General features: G+C 39.1%; 1 protein-coding gene across 2 annotated transcripts; it reads left to right on the top strand.

Annotated features, from left to right (window-relative positions):
* Positions 1-7,414: 7,414 nt before the first annotated feature.
* Positions 7,415-24,770, top strand: PTGR2 (prostaglandin reductase 2). 2 transcript variants are annotated; one of them, XM_075502829.1, is made up of 11 exons: positions 7,415-7,485; positions 14,251-14,319; positions 15,771-15,889; positions 17,214-17,405; positions 18,349-18,519; positions 19,551-19,760; positions 20,583-20,704; positions 21,958-22,045; positions 22,782-22,821; positions 24,046-24,153; positions 24,617-24,770. In XM_075502829.1, exons 2-10 carry the CDS (start codon positions 14,283-14,285, stop codon positions 24,108-24,110), a joined length of 1,044 nt encoding a protein of 347 aa, XP_075358944.1. In that variant the 5' UTR covers positions 7,415-7,485; positions 14,251-14,282; the 3' UTR covers positions 24,111-24,153; positions 24,617-24,770. The 2 variants fall into 2 exon arrangements, with proteins under 2 accessions (XP_075358944.1, XP_075358943.1); XM_075502828.1 differs by lacking the exon at positions 24,617-24,770 and having other exon boundaries at positions 24,046-24,300.
* Positions 24,771-25,746: the final 976 nt, after the last annotated feature.

Raw genomic sequence — 25,746 nt, 5'->3', positions numbered from 1 at the left:
TGGAGCTTTCCTGTGCAGAGGGCACACAGAGAAATGCACACAGGGACATACAAAATTAGATAAAGGAATTAAACAGGAGCATATTTTTGGAGAGCATTTTTTGTAAAAATTGCAGCTCTCTCCGACTGCATGCATTTCAGTCTTAAGAGTCATCAGCTGTGGTTCGAACATCACCAGCAGACCCTCAGCCACAATTCTTCCAGTCGGTTCCAGAGAACAGCATCCTGTGTTCATTTCTCTGACATCCAAACAAAATTCTGTCATGCCACTTCAGCTTCCAAAAAGTAGCGGTGGGAACGGTGAGAAAAGACTAATTGTAGAAATTATGTAACAAGGTCACTTGGACAGCTCCTTGATTTGTAGACGTGATCTCTCAAATTAGTCATGTATTGTTAATAAAATTTATAATTAAAATATACAACATGGTTGCCAGAACTATGATATAGCCTATTTATTCCTGTTGTTTAGCGTTCACCATTCTATTTAAAATTAACACAATTTGCAGCGTTTACAAAGCCAGTACCCACTAAGTGCCCTAGAGGACTATCCTGTTAGTACTATCTTGCATGGCACACCACAGAAAACTGCACAAAGAACTAGGAAACAAAAGCACCCAAACAAGATCTCATTTCCTCAGTAGATGTACAAATGATCTCCCCAAAATGCCCTTAGACTGTCATTTAGATAGTCTCAGGTACTGCTCATAAATGGCAGAAAGCCTCTTGACTACTGCCTACCAGCTGTGCTGGGTAAACAGTATGCTATTATAATCTGAAGCAGGTTTTGCTGAGTTGCCTCAGACCTTCCAGTTACCAATCACTGATCAGCCTCTAAAAGACAACCCTCACTGGTATCCTGCAGTTGCTTAGCTGAGAGTCAAAACAGTTGTCGTCTAAGTTTCATATGTCCAATAAAATACTTTACCACCCATAATAATAAAGGCAAGCACGGCCTCCTAGAACACAGTCCCTGACACCATTAATTCCTTCTAGGCCAGTTGTGCTTACTGATCCCTCTTCTTTCCTTAGAGGAAACAGGTGAAAGTCTTTGCAAATTCTCATTTCCAGGACAATGGAATACAACGGCTGATTTGCTGATATCAAAATTGTTAATAATTGACTGATAACAACCCAGTGCTGTAAATCTCCAGAAGGGAATGTCCACATGCTGAATGGATGAGAAGCATTCGACTAATATCCAGCAGCTCTGATAACAAGCCCTGCACAGAGCTCCAAAAATATGCCTTTGGTTATCTTGAGACTTTGCAAGTCTACGTGGTCCTCTTTCACAAACCAGTACTTGCTTTTCAGAAACAGCACTGCATAAACATGATGCTAGTGCAAGAAAAGTTCCTTCTGAAGCAGCTTTCTCCCCGTTCATTTTCCTCCTTGTTCACACCTGCCTTTATTCACCTTTTGTCAGCTTCCATCTTTCACCTACATCCCAAATGTTTTTTTCCACAAACACTTAGGTTGCAACCCACAAGATGGGACTTCTCAATTCTAGTTGATCAAGGATTAGCATACCAAGGAGTCTTACAAGGGAGCTATACTATGTATAACTTCACACCACCCCATATACATCCCTCATATGAACAATTTGAGGGAAGACCTGTTTCTCTTTGTGCTTCTGTTAGCCATTAGCATTAGCTTTTCTAGCATTAGGATGCAAAATAAGAAAACAGGGCAGTTTTACAATGATTCTTAATTTCAAGTATGAGAAAGAACAGAAATATGATGCAATATTCTATTAACATTAGGATTTCCCCATGCAGCACAGTCTATCACCCACTGCTGCCTCCTGCTCTGGTGCAGCAATTGGTAGCATTTTCAACAAATGGCGTTCATATGTTTTGTCCTCAGTTTGGACAGAAACACTTGTCCTGACCATTTGCTGTCAGCAATTTTAAACCAAAGACACATAACTTAGCATTACTGTAAGTGTGATTCTGCAAAGATAATTTTGTTTGAGCCTTTGTGACCACATTTCTTCCTTCCCCCCATTTTTCAGGATGGTCTAATACCTTGGATACTCACATAATACAGCTTAATTTATGATAACCTCAGTTCTTTCTAAATTACAGGTTTAGTTTCCTTTTCACTAAATGTTCCCAATTTCTGTCCACATAAGCTGTGACACAAGAAAAAATAAGGGATTGCTTGCATTTAACAATTTTGTTACCAATCTCACAGTATTTTTTAGACAAAGTGGAGAAAACAGCAGTAAGAAGAAATACTTTCAAGGTTATCAGTATTCTTCATTTAAAAACCCTTCAATCTTTCCTGTTTTGAATTATAATTATGCATTACAAAGCACGTACAACTACAGGCCATGACAACAAAATTAAAATTTAAGCTTTTTAATGGTGTCTACAACAGATGAGTGGTGATGCTTTATATTAAATTGCGAAAATTCAAGACATTTTTGTTCTGATACAGACACACATGACTGAATCTTAGAGTATGAAACATAAACCATACTTATATTAGTACCTCACTGGTTGCAGATTTCTGAAGGAGTATTAGTAGAACCATTTTTTTGTATAACTGGGAGATATCATTAAATGGAAATGGCACACAGAGCAAAAAAGAAAGAAATTTCCTACACAGATGTGTATTCTTATCTAGCAGTGTGGTTCTAAAAGAGAAGTTCCTAAGCTCTTCAACTGTTCTGCAGTAAAAAATGAAAAATGTGATCCTGATAGGATGCTGCATAGTGACAGGATAGTTTTCATCTACAATATGCTCAGGTCATTTATAAACATTAAATAAGTAGCTATACCAAAAAGTAACTTCACCACATTTAACAATATAAAAGTTGCTAGAACATCACCTGACCCTTTTTGATTGGACTTAAGAAACCATCACTAACGAGCTAAAGACAACAGGAAAATCAGTCTCTGCAGGAAGCACTTCAGTATTTTCTTTCTTCTCTTAAGGATGAAAAAAAGGCACAGACAGAAAAGGCAGCAAAATTATGAGTAAAACTTTGTGATTATCAAACAGTAGTAAACACTACCAGATTAAAATGATAACCTATTGTGCTCACTTTTCATGGATTTACAAGGCTTTACAAAATACCAAGTGGTTAAAGATTAGGCCCAACAACATTTATGCAAAAGCCTTTTAACCCTGTGTTTTCCTTACAAAAGTCAGATATCAAGGTATGTCATTGACATATATTTCACTTCACTAACAGAAGTTATTTACCTTAAAATGAATGTGATTCTTCAAGATGTGCCCTACAGATAGTCTTCTGTGTGAACATATATCAAAACCAGTAGTTTTGACTACCAAAGTCTGTTTATAGAGCAAAGCTTCCTTACCATCACAACAATTGTGAGTGACAGAGCAAATCCAGATCCTACCCACACCCTTTTGCCAGACAGAATCCAGATGAAAGTTTTGAAACAATGACAAAGAAAGATGGTCAGGGCATTCCCAAGCATTAAACGTCAGAAAAACAAGTTACCATAAAAAGTAGCAATTGCTTCTTATCTGTATACTTACCTGTACAGATGAAGCCCACTTTGTGATTAGCTAGCAATTAGCATCAGAAGGCATTAGTCTCATATGACAGGTAAGTGGCCACCTGCAAAACTTTCCCACAAGTATCTCTGCTTCAAGCTAATGCTCAGGCCGTCAGGGATATGTTGTGGGGTTTGTTTCTTTTTACAAAACAGGACCTGCATGAATAAAAACTGCAAAAGCAGAGTCAATTCAGAAGTGGATGGCATAACTTGAGTTGGATGATAACTTGCTTTCCCCAGCTGTCTACCCTTTCCAACATTTTCAGCCAACAGGGAGCTAAGCTGCTCACAAATCACCTTTAAACTGCACTCTACAGCATGGTATGTCGCTCTGACATAAAGTCAACTGAATAGCTCAGTTCAACCTCAGAAGCTGTCTCAAGCTAAAATTTTTCATTTCATATATTGGATTACCTACACTGATTCAAATAGTCACTGCAAATGGCTGTAGTGACCTAACATGTTATCGTCCTCTGCTGAAGTTATTGCATCTCAGCTTAGCTGGCAGAATGAATCATATGCAAACTCTTAAATTATTTCATGCAAAGATATGTGGATTAGCTCAAATTACACTCGGCAGCACTTCAGGCTGTTAGCTGACATTGCACCGAGTGAACAAGGGAGCTTTCTCATTGTCTGTTCTCCTGGCTCAGCAATGAGGGCAATAAACTTAACTGAAGACTAGTAAACTAACAGTTTAGAAAACCAGAAAAATCAAGCCTACCACAGGTGATTTCACAATAGTTTTTCATACTGCAGCCTGAAACACTGTTTTACAATTTGTAGGACAAGTGAACTGGTTTTGTTACCCAAGAACATGGAGAGATATCACTCACTGAGTTCTTCCATAAGGCTGTTTTATCAATGGAAAAGGCACACCTTTTCTCAAGATACCTTCAGCAAAAATGTCATCAATTTTTTGAAGAATAGTTTAAAAAATGTTTCACTAACTTTCTGTACCCTTAGGAAAATGCTTCCCCACAGCAGAAGATGACACCTTATTTTCCTATCGTGCAAGAGACTTACTATCTCAAAAAGAAACTTTTAAATTGTGTTGTATTTGAGTAATGTAATTGATCATTCCTATGCACAGAACCCATGAAGGATGTTTCTTGAGAGACCTCATAGACCACTTTGCTCTCTACACACACAGGCTAAAGAATCTGGTGTCATTCAGAGCTCATGCACACCCCAGAGGATTTTGATGACCAAAACACAGCTGCACTTCAATTACATAAGCAACATCTGTATTATTCATCTATACAAATTTTAAAATACTACTTATTATATTACATTAATTAAAAATAACAAAGAAAGGGCACACATCTGCCTTTATTGAGAGTTGAACATGGAAATGTGTAAAAGGTGAATTATTATTACATACTCTCACCAATATGATCCATGAGCCCAGCAAATTGGAAAATGAACAGGTTTACTTTGTACTTTAAAAACATTTAAGCCTCACAGTATAGAGAGAATACGTAAGGTTTATTGTTTCCATATTAAGGGCAGGTAAACAGGAACAAAAAGATGATTTGGAGTCAGATAAACAGTCAATCAATCTTAAAGAAAAAAAAAAAAGAAAGCCTCCAGAATTTGATTTTTGAGTAGTTAAAATAGTTCTATTTTAACTATTGTTATTGGCTTCACTAAAATTGATGGCAATATGATTTTAACCACTCTGAACCAGATAGCTGTTTCACTTTTACACCCTGTCCAAGTTTACACATGATTCTGGGAAGTAATGACTTTGTATCCTCTCCCCCACCCCCTTTTTCTTCTAAAAAGATCAAATGGGACAAAGTCTTTTTAATCCCACCATGTGGCCAGAAATGTTTTTGCTTTCTCAAATTTGCCCAATGTTGGTCAGAGAAAACTTAGAATTAGGGGGAGTAACTGCTCAGTGAAGTAAGGCTCAATTGAATGGCAATCCCTATTTGGGTACACAGCAATGGTTTGTTGACAGTCACCACAACCATCTTCCAGCATAAACACATCCCCCATTTCACAGCCTGGTTTATATGTGGTAACAACCCCTAATATCTGTTAGGTAACAACTATTCTACAACAGCCCGCTTGCATGGAGAGTTTTATTTCACATGAAGGGTGACTTTGTGTGGCTTAGCTTCATCCGAGGTGGATTAAGCTAAACCACACAAAGGCATTCTTACAGCAGAATATGTATCCACAAGGCAAGCCAGTGCAGAGTAAGTACTGCATTTTAAATTCACACCTAAGCTTATTTCACAATAGCTTCACTTAATAACTACTTGACAAAAGAGACAATGGGGGTACTGTGTGAATATAAGGGTTAAAACAGTATGCTGCAGATGATTGCTGTAACCACCTTTCAGGATAGCCTTGTTTGTGGAGGAAACAAAGCCACCCCGTGTTAACAAGAGAAAGTGGGCTTTTACAGAGATTTTGAAAGCCCATTTTATGTGTTGGGTTTGGCTTTTTTGGGTACTTTTATAAAATATCTGAAATTGTATTGTCATTATATAATATATGGAAACAAAAATATGCACATGTGCCCATATACAGCATACCTCTTCCCCACTTTTCTTTCAATTATTACTAGTCATTGAGAGACACTACTTCTAAATTAACAGGGAGTTCTCCATTAATACACTTCATAATCTTTTCCTGTTTGCTCATATAATGACATGCAACACTGGTTTCTGAAATAATTATTCCTGTAATAATTGTGCTGCTCTTTTCTTGCATAAGTATCAGGCAAGTCACTATTCATTCATTTTAATGTAGGCCTTCTACATACAAGATATCCCTATTTGAAACTAGGGGGACAACTTCAACCCTGAAAGTCTTCAGGGTATTACACTAGTAAGATGTTGACCTTTCATTAGATCACTGATACAAATTGGAAAAAAAAAGTATGGAGGTATAAAACCCCTTAAGATACCTCATTTTTTCCCATAGATCTCCCAGTTCTAATGATGTTATTTCAGCTAATGTGAAATTCAAAGTTTTGTACATTATGGTGGCACAAATATAAATCGTTCACTTAGACCTATATTACAGTGCTATGGGTAAAGCTACAACAGAAAGGCTTTGCCTGCCTTTATGTGAGAGGCAGAGTACAAAGTCTTTGGGATCATTAGTCTGGAAGAGTTTTTCCAGTCTTTTAAGTGGTCAGTTTAAGCTCTGCAGGAGGTTCCACCAACTCAGCGGCCACTTCACAGACCTGTTTGCCTTTCCAGCACTGTGAGTCACCACAACATGTAGGGTGAGTACACAGAGTAATCAAGTCAGGCAGCACCAGCACCTGAGCCTCATCCCAGGAAAGCTCTGGCTCTTCAGTTATTCATCCTCCTACAGCCTGTTCTTTAAGTAAAGATGCCTCTTCATCTGTAGTCAAGCATAGCAAACATATGTATATAGTAAATACAACATTACATCACACACAACAGCAACTTTACTGGAATTTTATAATACTGCCTTGTATCACATCAATGAACAAAATCTCATCCACTAGAACACGCAAGGAGCAAGTATCTCTCAATGTCACCCTCTCTCTCAAAGAAAAACCCCTCACAAGCTGTAAGCACCTTTTCCTAGCGCCTCAGGAGATGAGCCACCATCACCTCACCCACACAGGCAGCCAAGCCCCAAGGCGGGAGACCCCGGCCCACAGCCCCACCGGCCGCTCCCCGCGAAATAGGGGGGGGGCAACACTGTGCACTTGCTGCCGAGGAGAGGCAGCTGACAGGCCACGCCATTGCCCGCCAACCCCTCACCACTACAGCCCTTCGCGCCTCCCAAGGAGCGGGCTCGGGGCACGGCCGCTTTAAGCACTGGCCCTCGGCGCTTCCCTATTTAAGGCCCCCGCGCATGCGCACTAATGGGCTGGGGCGGGGCCGCGGACAGGGGGCACGGCCGCGGCCGCCTGTTTGCCCCGTCAGGAAGGCGCCGGAGCGCTCGAGGCGCGGTTCAAGGTGAGCGGGAGCGCCTCGCGGCTGGCGCGCGGTGACGTCCGCGGGACGGCATTCGTGGGGGGCCCGGCCGCTAACCGTCCCCGCGCGGCCTGCCACGCGCGGGGCGCGGCGGAGGGGCGGGGGCGGCGCGGCCCCGGCCGGGCAGAGCGGCGCAGAGGGGCCTCGGGGCTCTCGGGGGACGGACCGGTGGGCGCTCGTCCTCCCCGTCGAGTTGAGTGTGCCCTGGTGCCAGGTGTAAAACCGAGAGGGCCTGCGGCCTCGTTTCACGTGGGGAGGGCTTGACAGCGCCTTCTGAGTCCTCCCTGACGGGGCAGGGCCCCTGCCCTCCTTCCCAGGAGTCACTTCCTCAGGGATCAGCGCCTCGTCGTTGCAGGGTAGGCGGGGGCACAGGTTTGACGGTTGGAAGAGGCAGCTGGGTTGCCTGCTCTAGAACAGGAGCGTGGATCTAGCTTTACTGAGTTCCCAGATCAAACCGTGGCCCCGGGTGGTGGAGGAATCCCAGAGGAAAGGAGTCCTCCTCAGCACCCAGATCAGGGCCGCTGTACAGCTTGTAAAACTGAACATCCTTCATTGCTTCTGACATCTCTCGGTTTCTCTCTCCTACACTGTTCTTTCTGCAGCTTCTGAAACGGAGATTGAACCATCTGCAAGACAGTCTCCGATGGCTCTTCCACCTTTGACAGCAGTGATTTCTAACTTGGTCTTTGGTCATACCTAGGAAAGTGGATAGTCAGTACACTCTCTGGGATTGCTCTTGTATGGGAGCTTGCATACTGCATCGCAGGCTTCTCAGAAAAATGTCAGGTGATGCTCCTGCCTTTCTGGGAGCAATCTGCATTCTTGTGTTCATTCCTGACTTGAAATTCTGCTAAGAAAAAACAGGCCCTGTTTGTTAGTATTTTTAAACAATTTTCAACAACTCCAATACAATGCAAGTATTTATTACAAAAAAAAAATGCACAAGGGGTGGTACCTGAGAGCTTTCAGCTTTTTTGACACCTAGATCTGAAAAAGTAAAGTTTATACAATCCTATTATGTGTAGATATGAGTTTGTGTACTTACTGGAACTTTTGCTCTGTATGTCAGTCAAATTTGACAAAAAGCTCAAAGATACTACGTTTCTTGGAATATATATAAAAAAATGGTGGCTGGATCAAGATCTTACTACTATTGTCATTCTTCCTTTTTCACCTATTTCTTTTTTGAGGGAAAATCTGCAGCCTGCCCTCGACCCTTATAGTGTGTCAGAGAATCCACATGGTGAAAATGCTATGGGAGGAACTTCAGTCACACCAGAGAATTCAATGATGAGATGTGAAACATTAGGAAATCGGTGTCTTTTCCCAGGTAACAAGCAATAGGATGAGAGGAAATGGCCTCAAGTTGCACCAGGGAAGGTTTAGATTGGATATTAGGAAAAATTTCTTCACCAAAAGGGTTATCAAGCACTGGAACAGGCTGCCCAGGGGAGTGGTTGAGTCACCATCCCTGGAGGTATTTAAAAGACGTGTAGATGTGGTGCTTACAGACATGGTTTAGTGGGACTTGGCAGTGTTAGGTTAATGGTTGGACTTGATAATCTTAAAGGTCTTTTCCAACCTAAATGATTCTATGATAGTATGAAATCTGGATTTATTAGTTCAGTTCATGAAAGTACTTATCTTTCTATGGCATGCATTTTTCTCCATTCATGACAGTCAGTATTGATTCTGGCTTCTACTTTTTGAAAACTTGAATTTGCAATTAACTAACATTCTTCAAATGTAGAGCTCCTTAGGGGTGTGGTAGAGACTTTGGTGCCTAATCCGTTCGCTTTTCCATTTCCATTCTCCTCACCTTGCCAGTTACAGTTAGCATTTTTTTGCTTTTTGCCCAGCCATTCCCATCTCAGTTTCCTTGGTTCTGTCTCATTCATCATTCTCACTTTCTCCAGTTTTCTCTCCCCGTCCTATTTCTCTCTTCCCATCCTATTTCTCTCTTCCCTGCTTTACTGGCCTTCAAGTTGCTATTCTTGCCATGTTTCTCTCTTCTCACTGATTCTGATTCCTTGTGCCAGTCCTTCCCGTCTTTCCTTCCTGCATGTTACTCATTCAGACTCATTCTTCCTTGAAATTTCTTTCAAGTTTTCTCTGAAGATCCTTGTTCCAGCCATTTTGACACTGCAGTTTCAGAAGACTTCCAGTCTTACTTGTCCTGCATTTAGATTGACTGCCTTCATCCTCCATGCTGCCTGGGCCTGACAAAGGAGGGATAAACTACCTGCTCTTCCTTTTTTTACTAGACTGCACCTGGCGTGTGGTCTAACAACTTGGAAGCAGGTGAATCATTCTGGCAAAAGTATATGCAGCTGAAAACAGTGTCTTATGAACAATCTCAGAAACTGGAAGTTCTAGGAGCCAAGCCCAGGACAAACAAACTGGAGCATTTTAGTGCTGAGGAATTTATTTATCATTTTTAAAAGGAGTTGTCATGTGTCTCTGCAAAAATGGGAAAAGAAAGGAAAAGGGAGAAGGGGATAAGAATAAAACTGGGCTAAAACATATCTGAGACTCCCCTGATGGTATTGCTGTTGTGCTGCTTAAGGCTTCTGTTGTACTGATAGGGTGGGTCAGGTGATCTTGGCATAGAATAAGGATGTTAAAACTTGCAATTAATTTTACTCCATTTGATTTAAAAAGTAAAAACAACTCAGATTATTTTTGTTTTGAAAAGCTAAAATGGTAGTGCATGTTGTTTCCTCTTGGTCTTTTAAAAAAATAAAGAATCCGGTGTCCTTCACATTGGTATTACATGTATATTGAAAAAGATTATGTATACGATACAAATCCACTTTATTTTGCTTTTAAAAAATCTGTTCTTTTTCTCCAAAAGCTTTCCTCAGTTTACAGTGCTAAAGGATGGCACCTCTACTTATTTTCTTTACTCACTTTTGTAATGTTTATAATGCGAGGAAAGTTTGATTGTTTCTTTTTACGTTACGATATTAGTGTGAAGATTTGTTTGTGTAACAGCATTACTGACTTCCACTGTAGAGTAAGTGCAGTCATATTCAGAAGTAAATGTCAATCTCCAGTGTTGTATTTGACTGTGACAGTTGTCATGGAATGAGTGACAACTCAGTTGCTAGCCTTGCTTTCTGTCCACCCACTCACAGTATCTGGAAGATCTTCAGATTGAGTTAGTACACAAGCCTCTCAACCAAAAGCTGTGAAAGTGACCTGGGAAAATCAGTAGCATTTTTGTTCCCTCAGCACGTCAGGCATTCAAAGAAGTAATCTAAACTTACATTGTATACTTCCACTCTCATCTTTCCATGCCACTCTGTATTGCTTTTCCTTTTTTTTAATATGTTAATATCTTTAGCTTGATGATCTGGATGAGGGGATCGAGTGCACCCTCAGTAAGTTTGCAGACAACACCAAGTTGGGCGGGAGTGTTGATCTGCTTGAGGGTAGGAAGGCTCTGCAGAGGGACCTGGACAGGCTGGATCGATGGGCAAAGGCCAATTGTATGAGGTTCAACAAGGCTCAGTGCAAGGTCCTGCACTTGGGTCACAGCAACCCTATGCAACACTACAGGCTTGGGGAAGAGTGGCTGGAAAGCTGCCCAGTGGAAAAGGACCTGGGAGTGTTGGTTGACAGCTGGATGAATATGAACCAGTAGTGTGCCCAGGTGGCCAAGGAGGCCAATGGCATCCTGGCTTGTATCAGGAATAGTGTGGCCAGCAGGACTAGGGAAGTGATCGTGCCCCTGTACTCGGCACTAGTGAGGCTGCACCTCGAATACTGTGTTCAGTTTTGGGCCCCTCACTACAAGAGGGATATTGAGGTGCTGGAGCGTGTCCAGAGAAGGGCAATGAAGCTGGTGAAGGGTCTAGAGCAGAAGTCTTATGAGGAGCGGCTGAGGGAACTGGGGTTGTTTAGCCTGGAGAAAAGGAGGCTCAGGAGAGACCTTATTGCTCTCTACAACTACCTGAAAGGAGGTTGTAGAGAGGTGGGGGTCGGTCTCTTCTCCCAGGTAACAAGCGATAGGACGAGAGGAAATGGCCTCAAGTTGCGCCAGGGGAGGTTTAGATTGGATATTAGGAAAAATTTCTTCACCAGAAGGGTTGTCAAGTATTGGAACAGGCTGCCCAGGGAAGTGGTTGAGTCACCATCCCTGGAGGTATTTAAAAGACGTGTAGATGTGGTGCTTACAGACATGGTTTAGAGGGACTTGGCAGTGTTAGGTTAATGGTTGGACTTGATAATCTTAAAGGTCTTTTCCAACCTAAACAATTCTATGATTCTAATATCTTTGGCTTTTTTGTTTTAAAGTGTATTTTTTCTCCGTACTGTAATAGAAAGCAGATATTTCAAGTATGTGTTAGGCACAATAAAAATGCTTTTCATCATCTGTTTTCTTGTTCAGATTGGGTTTTTGTGTTTGCATAATACAGGTATTTAGTGTCAAGATAACAAAAATTGAGTCAGCAGTTTTGGCAGTGGGCCTTTCTGTAAGGCATGAGCTGTACAGCAATTCTGCCTACTCTGTATGGTTTATAAACAGTGGATCAAACCCTTAACACCATGGATAGATTTGAAGTGAATATGAATGGTATATAGAGGAATGATTTGCCCAGATTTCATGTGAGCTGTCAGATCACTGTTGATTTATAGTCACTGCATTCTTAACTCATTATTTCTGCACAGAGCAGTTTCATTAGTGGTTGTAAACTTAAGCCAAGTTCTGTATGCACGCAAATTGTTTACTAGAGTATGGGTGTCCTTTTAAATTGCACTGGGTACGTCTGACAGTTTATAAAATACTCGTTGAATTAGCACAGGTTCTCAGATGCTAAGACAATTGCTCTGGGGATAACAACTGTACTACTTGAATGTAATTTTGTTATGCAAATGTTATCAGCCAAGCTAGTGTAAAAGGATTCAGGTATTCAACGATTCAAAATGCAAACATTTACACTCAAGTACACTTAGGAATGACATGTAATATAAAGTTAAAATATGCAATTTGGTGTTTTCATGCATTATAAAAAGAGAAGAGGCCATTATGAGTATAGACCTGCCCACTTTAAAGTTTTGAAGAGGAATTTGGAATTTTGTTCTGAAAAATATTTTATGAAAGAAGTACAAAGTGACATGCCCAAGATCACACAGGAAGTCTATAGCAGAGTACAATGCTGAACCCAAGATCTGCCAAAACTTATCTTAGGCCATCCTTCCTGTTAGGATTTTACATGAGTATATTTATTCCAGAGATTGTGTCAGCTATGTGTTTGTAAAAATTGATTTTTATTTCTCTCTTTAACTGTTAACTCCTGTATTTTCAGTGCTCATTTTTTGTTTTTAAACAGTAACTAGTAACTTCATCAAAGGGTAGGTTTTATTTTCCTTTTGTTGTAGACTGATGTTCTACATTATTCTGTCCAAAGAACTGTGCAGGTCACTTATTTTTCACTGATGTGATACTGTAAGGACACATTTGAGATTCATTTCTTGTAGTTTTTCTTGTTTTCAACCCTTAGGTGTTGAAATACTGAAAAGAAACTAACTCTTGAATAATTTTCACCTAATAAGTAGCTTTTCAAGTGGAAACACAATCAAATGTTAAACCTTTATCTGGTTTATGAACAAGATATTTTTGGTTTGAGTCAGTTGCGGCTTTTAAGAGGAGAGGGAAAGGCCAGGGATATGCCCATTTTCTCCTGATAACTTGTTATGTTTTTCAGCACTCCAAGCTGTAGTTCTTGATGGTCTGTGACTGCTGTAATGTAAGCACTATAACAGTACAAACAGAAAGTTCTGTGTTTTGCAGTGTTCAAGGAATAAAGATGCTGGATAAGTGGTGATGATGTACTCTTTCTAGGCTCATCTGTTTAGCTTCACTCCAATTTGCTGTTCTTGTCAGCAAAATAAAGATTATGACAAAGACATCAGCTATCATGTTTCATTCCTTAATGTCCTTGGTTCTTGTGGAGGTTGGTTATTTATGGCACTCAGCTGACAATAGTAGTAAGAACATTTTTATTTTGTATTATTTCTGAAAGCATATGAAATCATGTTTTTTCTCCTGTTAAATCAGGTTTATTCTCTGTTAATCGCTTTGGCATTTCACGGTTGCAAGAACACAAATTTACAGTCCTCTTTTAAACTGTTGAAATTCAAGGAGAAATTTTTCAGTGAAGCAGATCAAATGGTGATCTAATTCTTTCTCATCCCTGGGCCAGACCATTTCTTAGGAGAAAATGTGCTGCTAATAGAAAGACTTGCTATTTCATGTGACATCTTACACAACAATCTCTTTTTATCATATACCTGCATTCTGCTATTACTGGCATGCATGCCTACCTTTTATTGGGTTGCACCTGACTTATGCATGCAAAGTTGCCTCATTGTCTTTTAGGTGGGAACAGAGTGTTCTCAGTCAGCACAGGAAAGCAAACCAAACATATCTCCTACAGCCTGGTAGAGGGTGGTCATGATTGTACAAGAAGCATCATATATTATAATTTTCAGTCTTTCCAGAAGGTGCTACTATGACATTGTATAAAATTATGGCTTTAACAAGGTAAACAGGGAAAGGCTTTATTCACACATTTGTTTATTTTACATTTGAGGCTGTTTTATGTGATTCTTGGGCATGGATGCTAAAGTTGGTGAGGCCCATATTTCATCCCCGGTTTCCAAATTACTAAATACTTTGCCCCATAGTCTTTTTGAAGAAAATTTATGTTTCAGTCCTTCAAACAATGTTTTCCTTTGTAGGAATCCAGTGCGAAATTGCTGCAAAAGCAGGGATGATTATACAGAGAGTAGTGCTGAATTCACGCCCTGGTAGGTATTTCTCTCCAATAAAGGAGCAATGTGTTTGTTATGGTTGCCTAATGCTCCAAAATGGTGAGGGTAGAAACAGACACTAACTGAAGATATTGACATTTATATATCTTAATATTGCATGCAGCAATAAATAGTTTATTGTGAAGTCTATTTATTTAGTCTGTATATATAGATTTCTAAACTCTTGGGTGAGAAAAAAAGGGTTAATGCATAATATAAGAGAAAACCCTAAGTGTAGGGACTCAAAGTGAAGAAAGATTAGCAAGCATTGCTTTTTAGTTCTGACAGTTGTTCTTTTTGCACTCTAAGAGATGACTAAAATAAAGTATTTTGTTACTGTTAATTTTTGTTTCCTTTTAGTAAATACTGAATCTTTTCTTCCTCCCATGTTTCAAAGTGTTTGTTTTTTAAATTTACACTTTTGAGGATCTGTTTACTTCCTTGCTTACGCATTTGCCTTGTTACGGATGTCAGCACAATTTTTTGAACAGTGAGTTTATAAATTGTCTGTTGTAGAAGACCCGCATGTGTCCATTAAGTTTTTTGGGGGCTATTGTATGCTGCTCAATGCCAAAATAGCCCTAAGAAATGAGAACTATTGTATGACCTGCTAATAAGTCTTTTCTAATACAAATCAAATGTTAGAGCAGTAGCCTGCTATAGTTGCTCATTCACTCTGACTTAAAACATACATGGGTATCTGTCTCTCTCCTTTTGGTGCCAATGGTTCCAGTTGTCAGTCTGATTTATCTGCTGCATGTGGTACCAACCTGAGGATGAAGCCTCCAGTTCTGGGGCTCTTGGCATATGTTTTATAGGTGTTTCTGGGAAGCTTTAATTTAAGGAGGTCTGTCTGTAGCTGCAAAGGGATGGTCTTGCACAAATGCATGTGCAGTGGCAATGGTCTGTATTCCCCCAATCTCACTGAGTCAAAAGAGACTGAAATGTGAGAGTTTAAAACTTACCTGGTTAAAATTTATGGTCATTTGCTACCGGCAAAATAGTGCACGATGGTTTTGTTATGTGAGAGAAGTCCCAATGCATGTCTTTGTTTTGAAAGTTAGGGGCTTTTCAGCACATAGGGTATATGGAACCATTTTTTGAGAATGGGAACAACCCCCTTTTTTCTTTAATTAGCCCTAATTCTTCATAAAAATTATGTGTAGCAAACAGCATGGAAACTATCAGTCAGTGCAGGTGCCTGGTACTGGCCCAGGTAAGTGTAAGCTGACAGATCAGCAGGCCTTCGGTTTGGATGGTGGCAGTGCACCCATTTAAGTTGTAGTCTGTGATACAAAATCTGAAAGTTGGTTGGTAGTTTTATACCTCAATAAAGATACAGGTTAACTTATTTTAAAAAGGACTACCTTAAAAAAAGGCCTTCCTATATTGATTAAGGGAAGCTCTGTATTGATTCATTCATTTATTCGATTTTAAAATAATTCTAGGTAAGAATGGAGTGCCAGTGGCTGAAAACTTCCGACTGGAACAAAGTACAATAGCAGATACGATCCAAGCAGGACAAGTGCGTGTTAGAACCCTTTATCTCTCTGTGGACCCTTACATGGTAGGTGATGGACTGAGAGCTAAGGCAGAATTTGTTTTTAAAGTATCTTCATCTCTGTACCTGTCATGATGCTTAACACCAAAGTTACCAATTATAGGACAAATGTATCTCTAGTATAACTTCGTAATTCTGTTCATTCTGATGGAGTTATATTGGGAAGGAATTTGGCATTAATGTGCCCGTGATATATATAGGAATATGACTTTATAGGACCAGGAGGAGACTGTGAGCCCTGGTATACCGTTACAGAATTGTTTGTATCAGCTTTTTCTGAACTTTGCCTTTTTTTATATAAATTTTTAAACTTTTTTTTTTTGCCATGGAAGGAAGTCTTTTTCAATTGAGGGGAGTGTGGGTAGAGGAGGAAGAACATTTCATGATGAAGCAAGAGAGGGACGTGATCAGGTAAAACATTTCTAGATAAAACACGTAAATTATTCAAGTTAAATGTTATTTACATATATCAGTTTTGTTTACAAATGAAAGTCAGATTTTCTCCTTAGGTGAGTGATGGCAGGACAAAAATGTGTCAATACTTTGTAAACAGTGGAAACAGAGAGAGGATTAGTAAATGAAGCCATAACCAGCACTTGCACTTAATTCTGCAAAACTGTAGAAATCATGTGGCTGGGAGAGTTGTGGGTTGAAATAGAAGTGAAGGTAGGAGGAGAACCAGACAGACCCACCCTTCTAGTATGTAAAAGTTTGCTATAAAGAGAATTCTGATCATTTGTTCCCTGCATAGATGGAGATAGGAGAAAAGAAACAGTCTTAATTCCAGGAAAGTAGGTTTAGCTTGGGAATTAAGGAAAAGTTTAAGACTCCTGAAGTACTAACTCAGGCTACAGGGGGAGATATAAAGGAAAGACTTCAGATTTCAAGTTGTTTCATTAAACAGATCTCTGTCAGGGATGGTCTAAATATATTTGACTGTTCTTCAGTGCATAGGCATGGACTAAATGACTTGTGGGTGTTTTTTTTCAATCCTACATTTCTGTGATTCATCCAGTTAAGGAATGGCATTTATAGGATTCTCATCAGATCCAAGCCAGTCGTCTTTGGTTGCACGGCTGACTTTGAGGCAGTGTCTATAGAAGGTGTTGATTTTGGTAGTGCTGCTGGAGGAGATCAGAATGGTCCTTGTGTACTGAGCAAATGAGGGGAAAGAGGGATCTAAGAAAAGGTGATGAATATTTGGAGCTTACTGAGAGATTTTTGAGTAGCCCATTGTGTTTGAAGTTTTAAACATATCTCATCCCCAACTTGAACTCATAAACAAGCCATGTGTTCCACCAGAGCCTTTCATTAAAGCCTTGTCTTTCAGCGCTGCCGAATGAATGAGGATACAGGCTCAGATTACCTCCTGCCCTGGCAGCTGTCTGAAGTTGCTGACGGTGGGGGCATTGGGGTTGTGGAGGAGAGCAAGCACCATAACCTTGCTAAAGGAGACTTTGTAACATCCTTCAATTGGCCCTGGCAGACACTGGCTATTCTAGATGGAAGCTTGCTACAAAAGGTAATGTAAATACAAAGCCCAGATTGTCACCCTTTTCTTTTCCTAAACCTTTTTTTTTTTTTTTTAAATAGTGCCTAATGATACTGTTTCTTATTCAAAAACAAGCCAACATTATTGAAGCAACCAGTTCTCAAAAGGCAGATCAACTCACAGGTGGCAAAATCTGTATCAATTTCTCTCTTAATAAAGAAATATGTGAATGCTTTTTTTGGTCAACAGACATGCCAGTATTATTTCAATTGCTGGATTTTTAATAAATTTCTCTGAAGCCGCTTCTGTTAATTACTTCCGTTAATTATCCTAATTCTAGTTAGAACTCCTGATCCATGAGAATGTAGTCATAAGACTTAAAAGTCTTTAGATATATTTAATGAATTTATTTCACTAACGTGTTAGTGAAAGCTTGTACTTGAGATTTTACATCCACAGAAGAAAGGGTATTCAACATTAAGTTGAATGTGAAGAGGTAATAGTGCATTAGGTATATGGTGTTTGTCATCCTCATGTAACATGGAAAATTATTGTAGTTTAAGAATGTACAATTTCCAATAATCTTCTTCCTTTAGGACCCTTTGCCACTGATCTGCAATTGCAATATTTGATAAAATGGTGCTATTTTATCCTTTATGCTAACATCAGGATAGTTCACCATTGCTGGAAACTTCTTATCTCCCAACTGCTTTTTGACACTTCCATACTTAAAGTTCTTGCAAATGACTTTGTTTAAAAACTTTTTCTAAAACTAGGGAAATATAACCTTTGTTTCATTTTGTATAAACTTGTTATTAAGGTAGACCTAGTTTATAGCTAGCTTGTCCCTACCAGTTGTACGTTGCCTGATAAATATCCCAAGTTAGTCTTCTATCCTGAGACAATCAAATAGCAAACAGCAAAACCTCACCTTAAAGAGAAATGAACACCACCACATGTTTCTGTTTTGTAGCTTGTTCCACAACTTGTAAATGGACGCCTTTCCTACTTTCTCGGTGCAGCTGGCATCACAGGACTGACGGCTCTGTTAGGTATAAAGGAGAAAGGACATGTAACTGCAGGTGCAAATCAGACAATGGTGGTGAGCGGAGCAGCCGGTGCCTGTGGCTCTTTGGCTGGCCAGGTAGGTAGGCATACAAGTGTGCTCTGTTACCAAGTTTATTTTCTGAAACATGCTGGTTAGTAAACGTACAGATAAAATCATTGTAAACGTGAGCAGGTATAACTCTGTGGGAAGGGCCAGTTTCACAGATTTGGCTCACACTCTCACTGAGAAAGATTTTAGGTGTGAAACTTAAGTTTCATGAAACTGGGATAGGAGAAAATGGTCCGAGGTGATTACTTGTCACTAGCATAAATAAAGTAGATGGTATAAATACATGTATTTGCTGTATATTTATATAGTAGTCTGCCATTTGAACACAGTCTTTGAGTTGACTGGTGACTTTCATTTTTTTCTATATTAGAAAATAGTCAGTAAAAAAATGTAGTAAACCCTTATTCATGTTGTGTTCCATGACATCCTTTGTGTTTTGAGATTTACAGCCCTTTTATCCTCCTCAGCTTTGCAAAACATGTTGCAGAGTGTGTGTGTGTGTGTGTAATCTACAAATATATATATACATACACACACACATATATATACAAACACAAACAGAATAGATATTAAGCAAGCTTAAGACTTACTGATAAAGAGGAGCTATGAAGAAACTATGCATAAGCAAATCTATGAAGAATGTATTTAAATCAATTATTGTCCAATCTTTTTGGCCTTTTATTAGCTATGTTATGGTACTTAGCAGATGGTGATTTTGTACTATATTTGGCTCTCCAGTACTGTCAGTCATTGGTGACTCCACAGACTAAACCTCCTGCAGTCAGTGAGTTTGGAAAGATGGCAGATTTCGGTTGTACCTGCCCCTTCTCTATGTGTGAGGAGGGAATGACAAGAGGCAGTTGTGTCACATGAGGTGGGAGGGTGCGCTGAACTTTGCTGCCTGGGGTTTAGTGGGATGAGGGATCATCCCACTAAACCCCCTCAGGCCTCCTTCCTCCCACTGGTACCTTTACGCAGATGAATGATCTAACTTCTCTTTATTGTTTGGGTTTTTTTGGTTTTTTTTGTTTTTTTTTTTTTTAACTGTGCTCCTGCAGATTGGCCGTCTGGAGGGCTGCTCTAGAGTGGTGGGGATTGCTGGCACAGATGAAAAGTGCTCCCTTTTGGTCCAAGAAATGGGGTTTGATGCTGCTATCAATTACAAGAAGGGGAATGTGGCACAGCAGCTATGTGAACTCTGCCCAGGCGGTGTCGATGTTTATTTTGACAATGTTGGTGGAGACATCAGTGATACGGTTATAAGTCAGGTGATTATACCAGCTGTCAGGTTTATTCTAGTCATTCTCCAATGTCTGCATGCCCAGCTTTGAATTAATTCATACCAGAGGCCGGCCTGCGATACGGCAGATCAGGCTTTCCACTTCATTGATCTAATCCAGGTGCTGATCCTGGTCCTGAGGAGAAATCAGATATTTGAAATCAGTGTCTGTTCGAAATCATTTCGACTAGCCTGGCAGTATAGTAGTAGAAACACAATTTCTGCTTCTCATCTCTCGCTTCTTTGGCCAGGAGACTTGGTAATATTCTAAAAACCGTGCCCGTCAGTGTAGTAATCTTGTGTTTTGTCAGCTTTGGTTTTCTGACTTCACAAAAGACCAGCTCTGCTGGGCCTCTATAAAGACTCTTGACCGGCCCTCTTCATTGTTAACGTGAAACTACTCTGTCTTATGGCAGGGAGGTTTTGGTGGCAATGCCATCTTTGGGAGCTCTAAATCACAGCTGTAGCCAACAGCTGTATCCAACTTCTTTGTCCTATTACCCCTCTCCTCCTGACAAAAAGGGCACAAAGTAAGATAAAAATTTCTTATATTCCTTTTATTTAATGCCTTTTTAAATTACACATATGCTGTATAGCATTTATTTTTCCACTATTGCCCTGCATTTCTATTTGAATGTTGTCATAGGTTGAATGGGACTGCCTGCAATTCTCCCACTCTTTGCTAGGAAACGTGGCTCTAAATAAGGATGCCCATGTGAAAATTTTGCAATATAATCTATTGCATTTCTGGAAAATCTATTTTCTGAGACCAAGGAATGCAATTTTTCTCACTTTGTGCTGTCCCAAACAGATGAATCAGAACAGCCATATCATCCTGTGTGGACAGATTTCTCAGTATAACAAAGACGTGCCTTATCCTCCTCCACTGCCTCCTGACATAGAAAAAATACAGAAAGAAAGGAATATCACAAGGTACGTTTCTCCTCCAGAACTTGTGACCAGGTTCCAGGTAGATTGCGTACGTGATGTTGTGACTCTGATGTTTGAAAGGTAGTCTGTAGATCCGCAATAGGCATATGTAATCAGAACGGAACTTTGCCATCCTAAAAAAGGAAACTATAATCACAACATCAGTAAATCCTTTCTCTTGCATTTATCTGTATCAGCATAAAAAATGGGAAAGGATGTTGTTACATGTTAACATAGTTGTCTACTGTTATGCTTTGTTTGTGGTTGCTTGATCTAGTCCTGGAGTCTCTGACAGATTCTTCAGTACAAGGGAAGGTGTTGCCATGGTTCTGTTCTCAGGTGTTTTGCAGGGTGCCTTCTCTCCAAGTGTAGTAGTTCAGGCAGAGAGAAAATAAAATATTTTTAAAGTAAGGATGCAGCTGATGCAGTGATTGTACTGAAATTACATTTTTAGTATTTTGGGTTTTATTAGATAATGGGACTGTAGGTATGACAGATATATACAGGTAAAACATTGATTTTTGTTATGACTCAGAATTGCTGAATGTTCTGTCAGGATTCAGCTGGAGCTAAAGCAGAGATTAGGAGCAAAGTCTTAGGAGGTTTTTCATTCATTGCATTGCAGAAAGTTGGGGAGACTTTTGATTTCTGTGCAAATGGGTTGACCTCTTCTAATTAAAATTATTTTCTCGTCCCTGTTACTGTTGTCTGCACTTTTAAAAAACGGATAAAAATACTAAAATATACCCTGCATAGTAGAAGGCAGTGGAGAATTAGTCAGTACATTGCTACAAGTAATGATTGTTTTTGATGATCGTTTCAGTTTCTCTTGATTGCTGTATGCAGCTGTGACAGCAGGATATGCAAAATTTTGGGGAGCCTGAAAGTTAATTTATTCTCGCCATCTAGTTGCAGATCCATTAATTATTCTCCCTACCACAAAAAAAAAGTAAAGAAGAATAGGAATTCACTCACATTTTATGGACATTTGCTTATTCTGGTGACACTACTTGATTTTTATTACTCTTCTCTCTGATATTTGAACAGAATTACTTGTCTAAGACTGATGTTAGGGTCAAGCTCCCACTGCAGGGAGCTGTCTCAACAAGCTGGCAAAACTCTGAGCTGTGTCTCATTGTAATTAGTACTCATAATCCTTCAGTTTCAATAATGCTGTTTCCTGAAGAGATTTGTAAAGATGTCAAAATATGCTTACCAGCCTTTCTTAAATCAAGGCTCATTCTTTTCTTTCACAGGGAAAGATTCTTAGTGTTGAACTATATGGACAAACAAGAAGCTAGTATATTACAACTCTGTCAGTGGATCCAAGAAGGTAAACTGAAGGTAGGAACTTTTACATCTAATCTATGGCCTCTGATATTACCTCCTCAGATCATGGTCTGACTACAAGAAGTCCAATTTCTTTGTCCTTGGCTCTCTTACCATGCCTCAGAACTAACAGATTTTCTTATGAATATTGAAGTATACTTGAAAGCTTATTAGGTAGCACTGTTTTAGTAGATACCTGCTGAGGATGATGTGACTGTAGTATGACAGACTTTTCTAATTACATGCTGCTGATGTCTGTATTTCTTTCAGTATAGAGTGCAAGTGCTTTTTTACTTAAGGGATCAGACCTTCAAAAACACTTACTTTTGAATTCCTGATTAGTTAGTGTCCTGAATGCTTTTGGGGATCTTGTCTGAAATTTTGTTTCAGGTTTATAATCGCCATTTATTGTTTTGTGATGGGTAGATGCTTTATCCATCCCTTCCCTGTGAGGTCTGTCTAAATTAGGTTTTGATTCTTCAGGTGATTTTCTCCTGGGAAAATCCTGAGACATGAAATTTTGGCAGGGACAGGGATGTTCCAGTTCTGATTAAAGCATTAAATTGCCTACAGGTTTATCAGAAAGTATTCAGTCCTCTCTTGATGAAAGAATCTGGCCCAAACAGAGCACTGTCCATTGTAGCAAGAGAATCCTTTAGATTTTGGTAATTCCTGTGGCAGTTTCATGGCATGTTTTAAGAAATGTTAATCTTGTTTGAAGAAAGCTAATAGGACTTGTTTGCATTGACAGGTCAGAGAGACTGTGGTAGAAGGCTTAGCAAACATTGGTGGTAAGATTTTTACACCATTTTCTAAGAATAATAATCTGATTAAATACAATGACAGTAGAGGTTAACTACCTCTTTTGCTTCATTTGCCAATTCAGATTTTTGTATTTTATCTAAAACATGAATTTTATGTTATAATTAAAAGTATTTTTTTTTCACAAGGTACTAAAAAGTTCTGTGAGAAGATTATTTTATGTTAAAAAAACCTATTAAATATAAATTTTGAGGGTTTTTTTGTTTTACTATTGGGGGGGAATGAATTGTTAAATTGCTACCTTAGGGGCTGATGATAGTCACCCTGATCTTACAGATTTAAGGTGCTGCCCATTTCTTAGAACTTGTGTGAAAATGGTATTTTGGAAACCTTGAACTTATGCTTTAAAATACCCAGTCTCTAACAGTGCTTGTTATTGGATTTGCTAACAAAAAATAAATTGAAAAGTACACACAAGAAAGGGGAAAGCATATTAGAGATTGCTAAACAAAGTAAAAAATAATTTCTTTTAAAGGAACAAAATAGCCTGTAGCCTGTTCAAAAAATCTGTAACAAAGAAAATATAAAAATGAAGGGGGCCTGGAGACGCCAGTGATACAAGAGAGAGCCAGGTGATTCAAGATGTGCTGTAAGAATGCTTCCCTTTCAATTAAAAGGGTAGAGTTTGATTTAGTCCATTTAGTCTTTAGTCCCGCAAGATTGGAAACCAGTTGAATTAAGCGATAGCCAAATCTTATAGATTTAAATTTATTCTAGTTGTTGTTACTTACTAGTATACATATGTATTTTGAAGGAATTTGATCAAATATAGCAGTCATATTTCATACTTTGTTTACTCAAAGATTTATTATTTTGCACCAGCTTCTGGTATTTATTGCACTACATAGACTATTTAGAAACCTTTCCTTTTCACAAAGGTTTGTGAAACCCACAGCATTTGTGGGCTCTCCAGTCACGCCTTGTCTTTCTGTTTGGTATTTGTATGGCATATCACAAAAGCAGCAAATGTAATCATTAACTTGTATAGGGCTAAACAGTTGCTTACAAATCAGGTTTTTTAATTATTAAACAAAACTGCCCTTAGCAGTTTATTACAGACTAGCTTTTTTTTCTTCTTCTTCTTAATTTGGGGAGCTGTTTAATACATTTGCTTCTACCATTTTTTTTTCTTTTTTGAAAGTCACTTGGCACATTTTGCTTGGCACTAACTTATTTCATTATTTCTCTTGAAGCTGCTTTCCAGTCCATGATGAATGGAGGCAATATTGGAAAACAGATCGTCTCAGTTTCTAAGTAAAAGTTATTGCTTCGGGAAAAATAATCGGATTCTGTCTCTAACAGTGAGCAAGTTTTTACTCATACTAATTTCCATTTTCTTAAATAAACCATTAAGTTGTTCTGTATGTACTGAAAGCAGAGATTCTGGGATGCTAAGGCAGAACCTATGCTAATAAACTAAATAGAATTGGAAGCAGGAATGCAATAATTTATACTAGAAATGAGTAATATGTTCTTTGACGTGATTTTGACAGTTGCCAGCTAGCACACTTGGAAATATTTAATGAGTATGGTTTGGAAGTTAGAACATCCTAGGAACCATTTCCAATAAGCAGTTGGTATGCAGCCACCTAGTTTTGGTCGTTAGAAGAGTTTATTAGTATAGATGTGCACCATTCCCATACTAGTTTGTCTCAGTGCCCAGGAACTTCTCTAGGAATTTTTAATTCACTAGTGTAAGTTTACCCTGACAGTCCAATCAATCTGGCTAATCATTTTATGATGTAACTGTTCTTATTTTTACAGATAATTGCAATGAAAAATTCCATTTCTGGAATTCAAGGTCTCTAATAACAAAGGTATTTCCACTTTGCCATCTGGAACAAATTTCCACTGATGTGTCTAGTGCATTTCTCTGTATTGTATCATTATATCCCCTATTTTCAGAGCACTTGAAACCTAATTCATTTACAATTCCATCTGCATGCAATGTGAGACTTTCATCAGAGATAGGTTCAGGTGTAGGGTGAGCCTCCTGCTTAACTATTCACAGAATCACAGAATCGTATAGGTTGGAAAAGACCTTTAAGATCATCAAGTCCAACCGTAAACCTAACGCTACCAAGACCACCACTATACCATGTCCCTAAGCACCTCATCCAAACGCCTTTTAAATACCTCCAGGGATGGTGACTCAACCACTTCCCTGGACAGCCTGTTCCAATGCCTGATAACCCTTTCAGTGAAGTAAAATTTCCTAATATCCAGTCTAAACCTTCCCTGGCACAACTTGAGGCCATTTCCTTCATTTATTTACTTTTCTCAGTCCTTGCATTCCAGACTTAAGTGAAGTTTTCTTTTTAGAATTCCTTTTCTAAAATCTACGGTACCTTGTTTTTATTATAATCTCCCTGATTTCACTAGTTTTTCTCGGTTTTATACCTCTCCAGAGTAACAGAGAGAGGGTCTCAAAACATGCTGCCTGATGACAGAAGGTAACTTTGCAGACAATTGACCTTCTGTTCCCTCAGTAACTTATCTTGGCTCAGAATTTTTGGTCTAGTAGTGCTCTTTTACCATCTCAATGGGGAAGCTTGAAAAAATGAGTCACCATTTCCAAGTTTGACTAGCATAACCCCAAGCCAAATGAGACTCATGAGATTAAGTATGTGTCTTCAAAAGCAAGGAACAGAAAAGGGAACAGATAATTATCTTAAAGACATTAGAATTCCACTAGTATGTACATTGAGAGACATTAACATATTTATTTGTAGAATAGGATTGTTCATGATACATTCTGATTTACAGGCGGTTGGTTTTGGTTTTAATTAGTTTGCCTTTAAGAGAAGTGCTTCCAAACAGCAGGGTCAGCTGAGCTGTCCAGAGAATGTATTATCTGGATCTGCGTGAGTCACTACCTAGGCTCAAACTAAATG

Source organism: Mycteria americana, chromosome 5 (assembly GCF_035582795.1).
Source record: "Mycteria americana isolate JAX WOST 10 ecotype Jacksonville Zoo and Gardens chromosome 5, USCA_MyAme_1.0, whole genome shotgun sequence".
Lineage (NCBI taxonomy): Eukaryota > Metazoa > Chordata > Aves > Ciconiiformes > Ciconiidae > Mycteria > Mycteria americana.
Note: the sequence above shows the minus strand (reverse complement) of the source record. Positions and strands in the feature narration are given on the sequence as shown.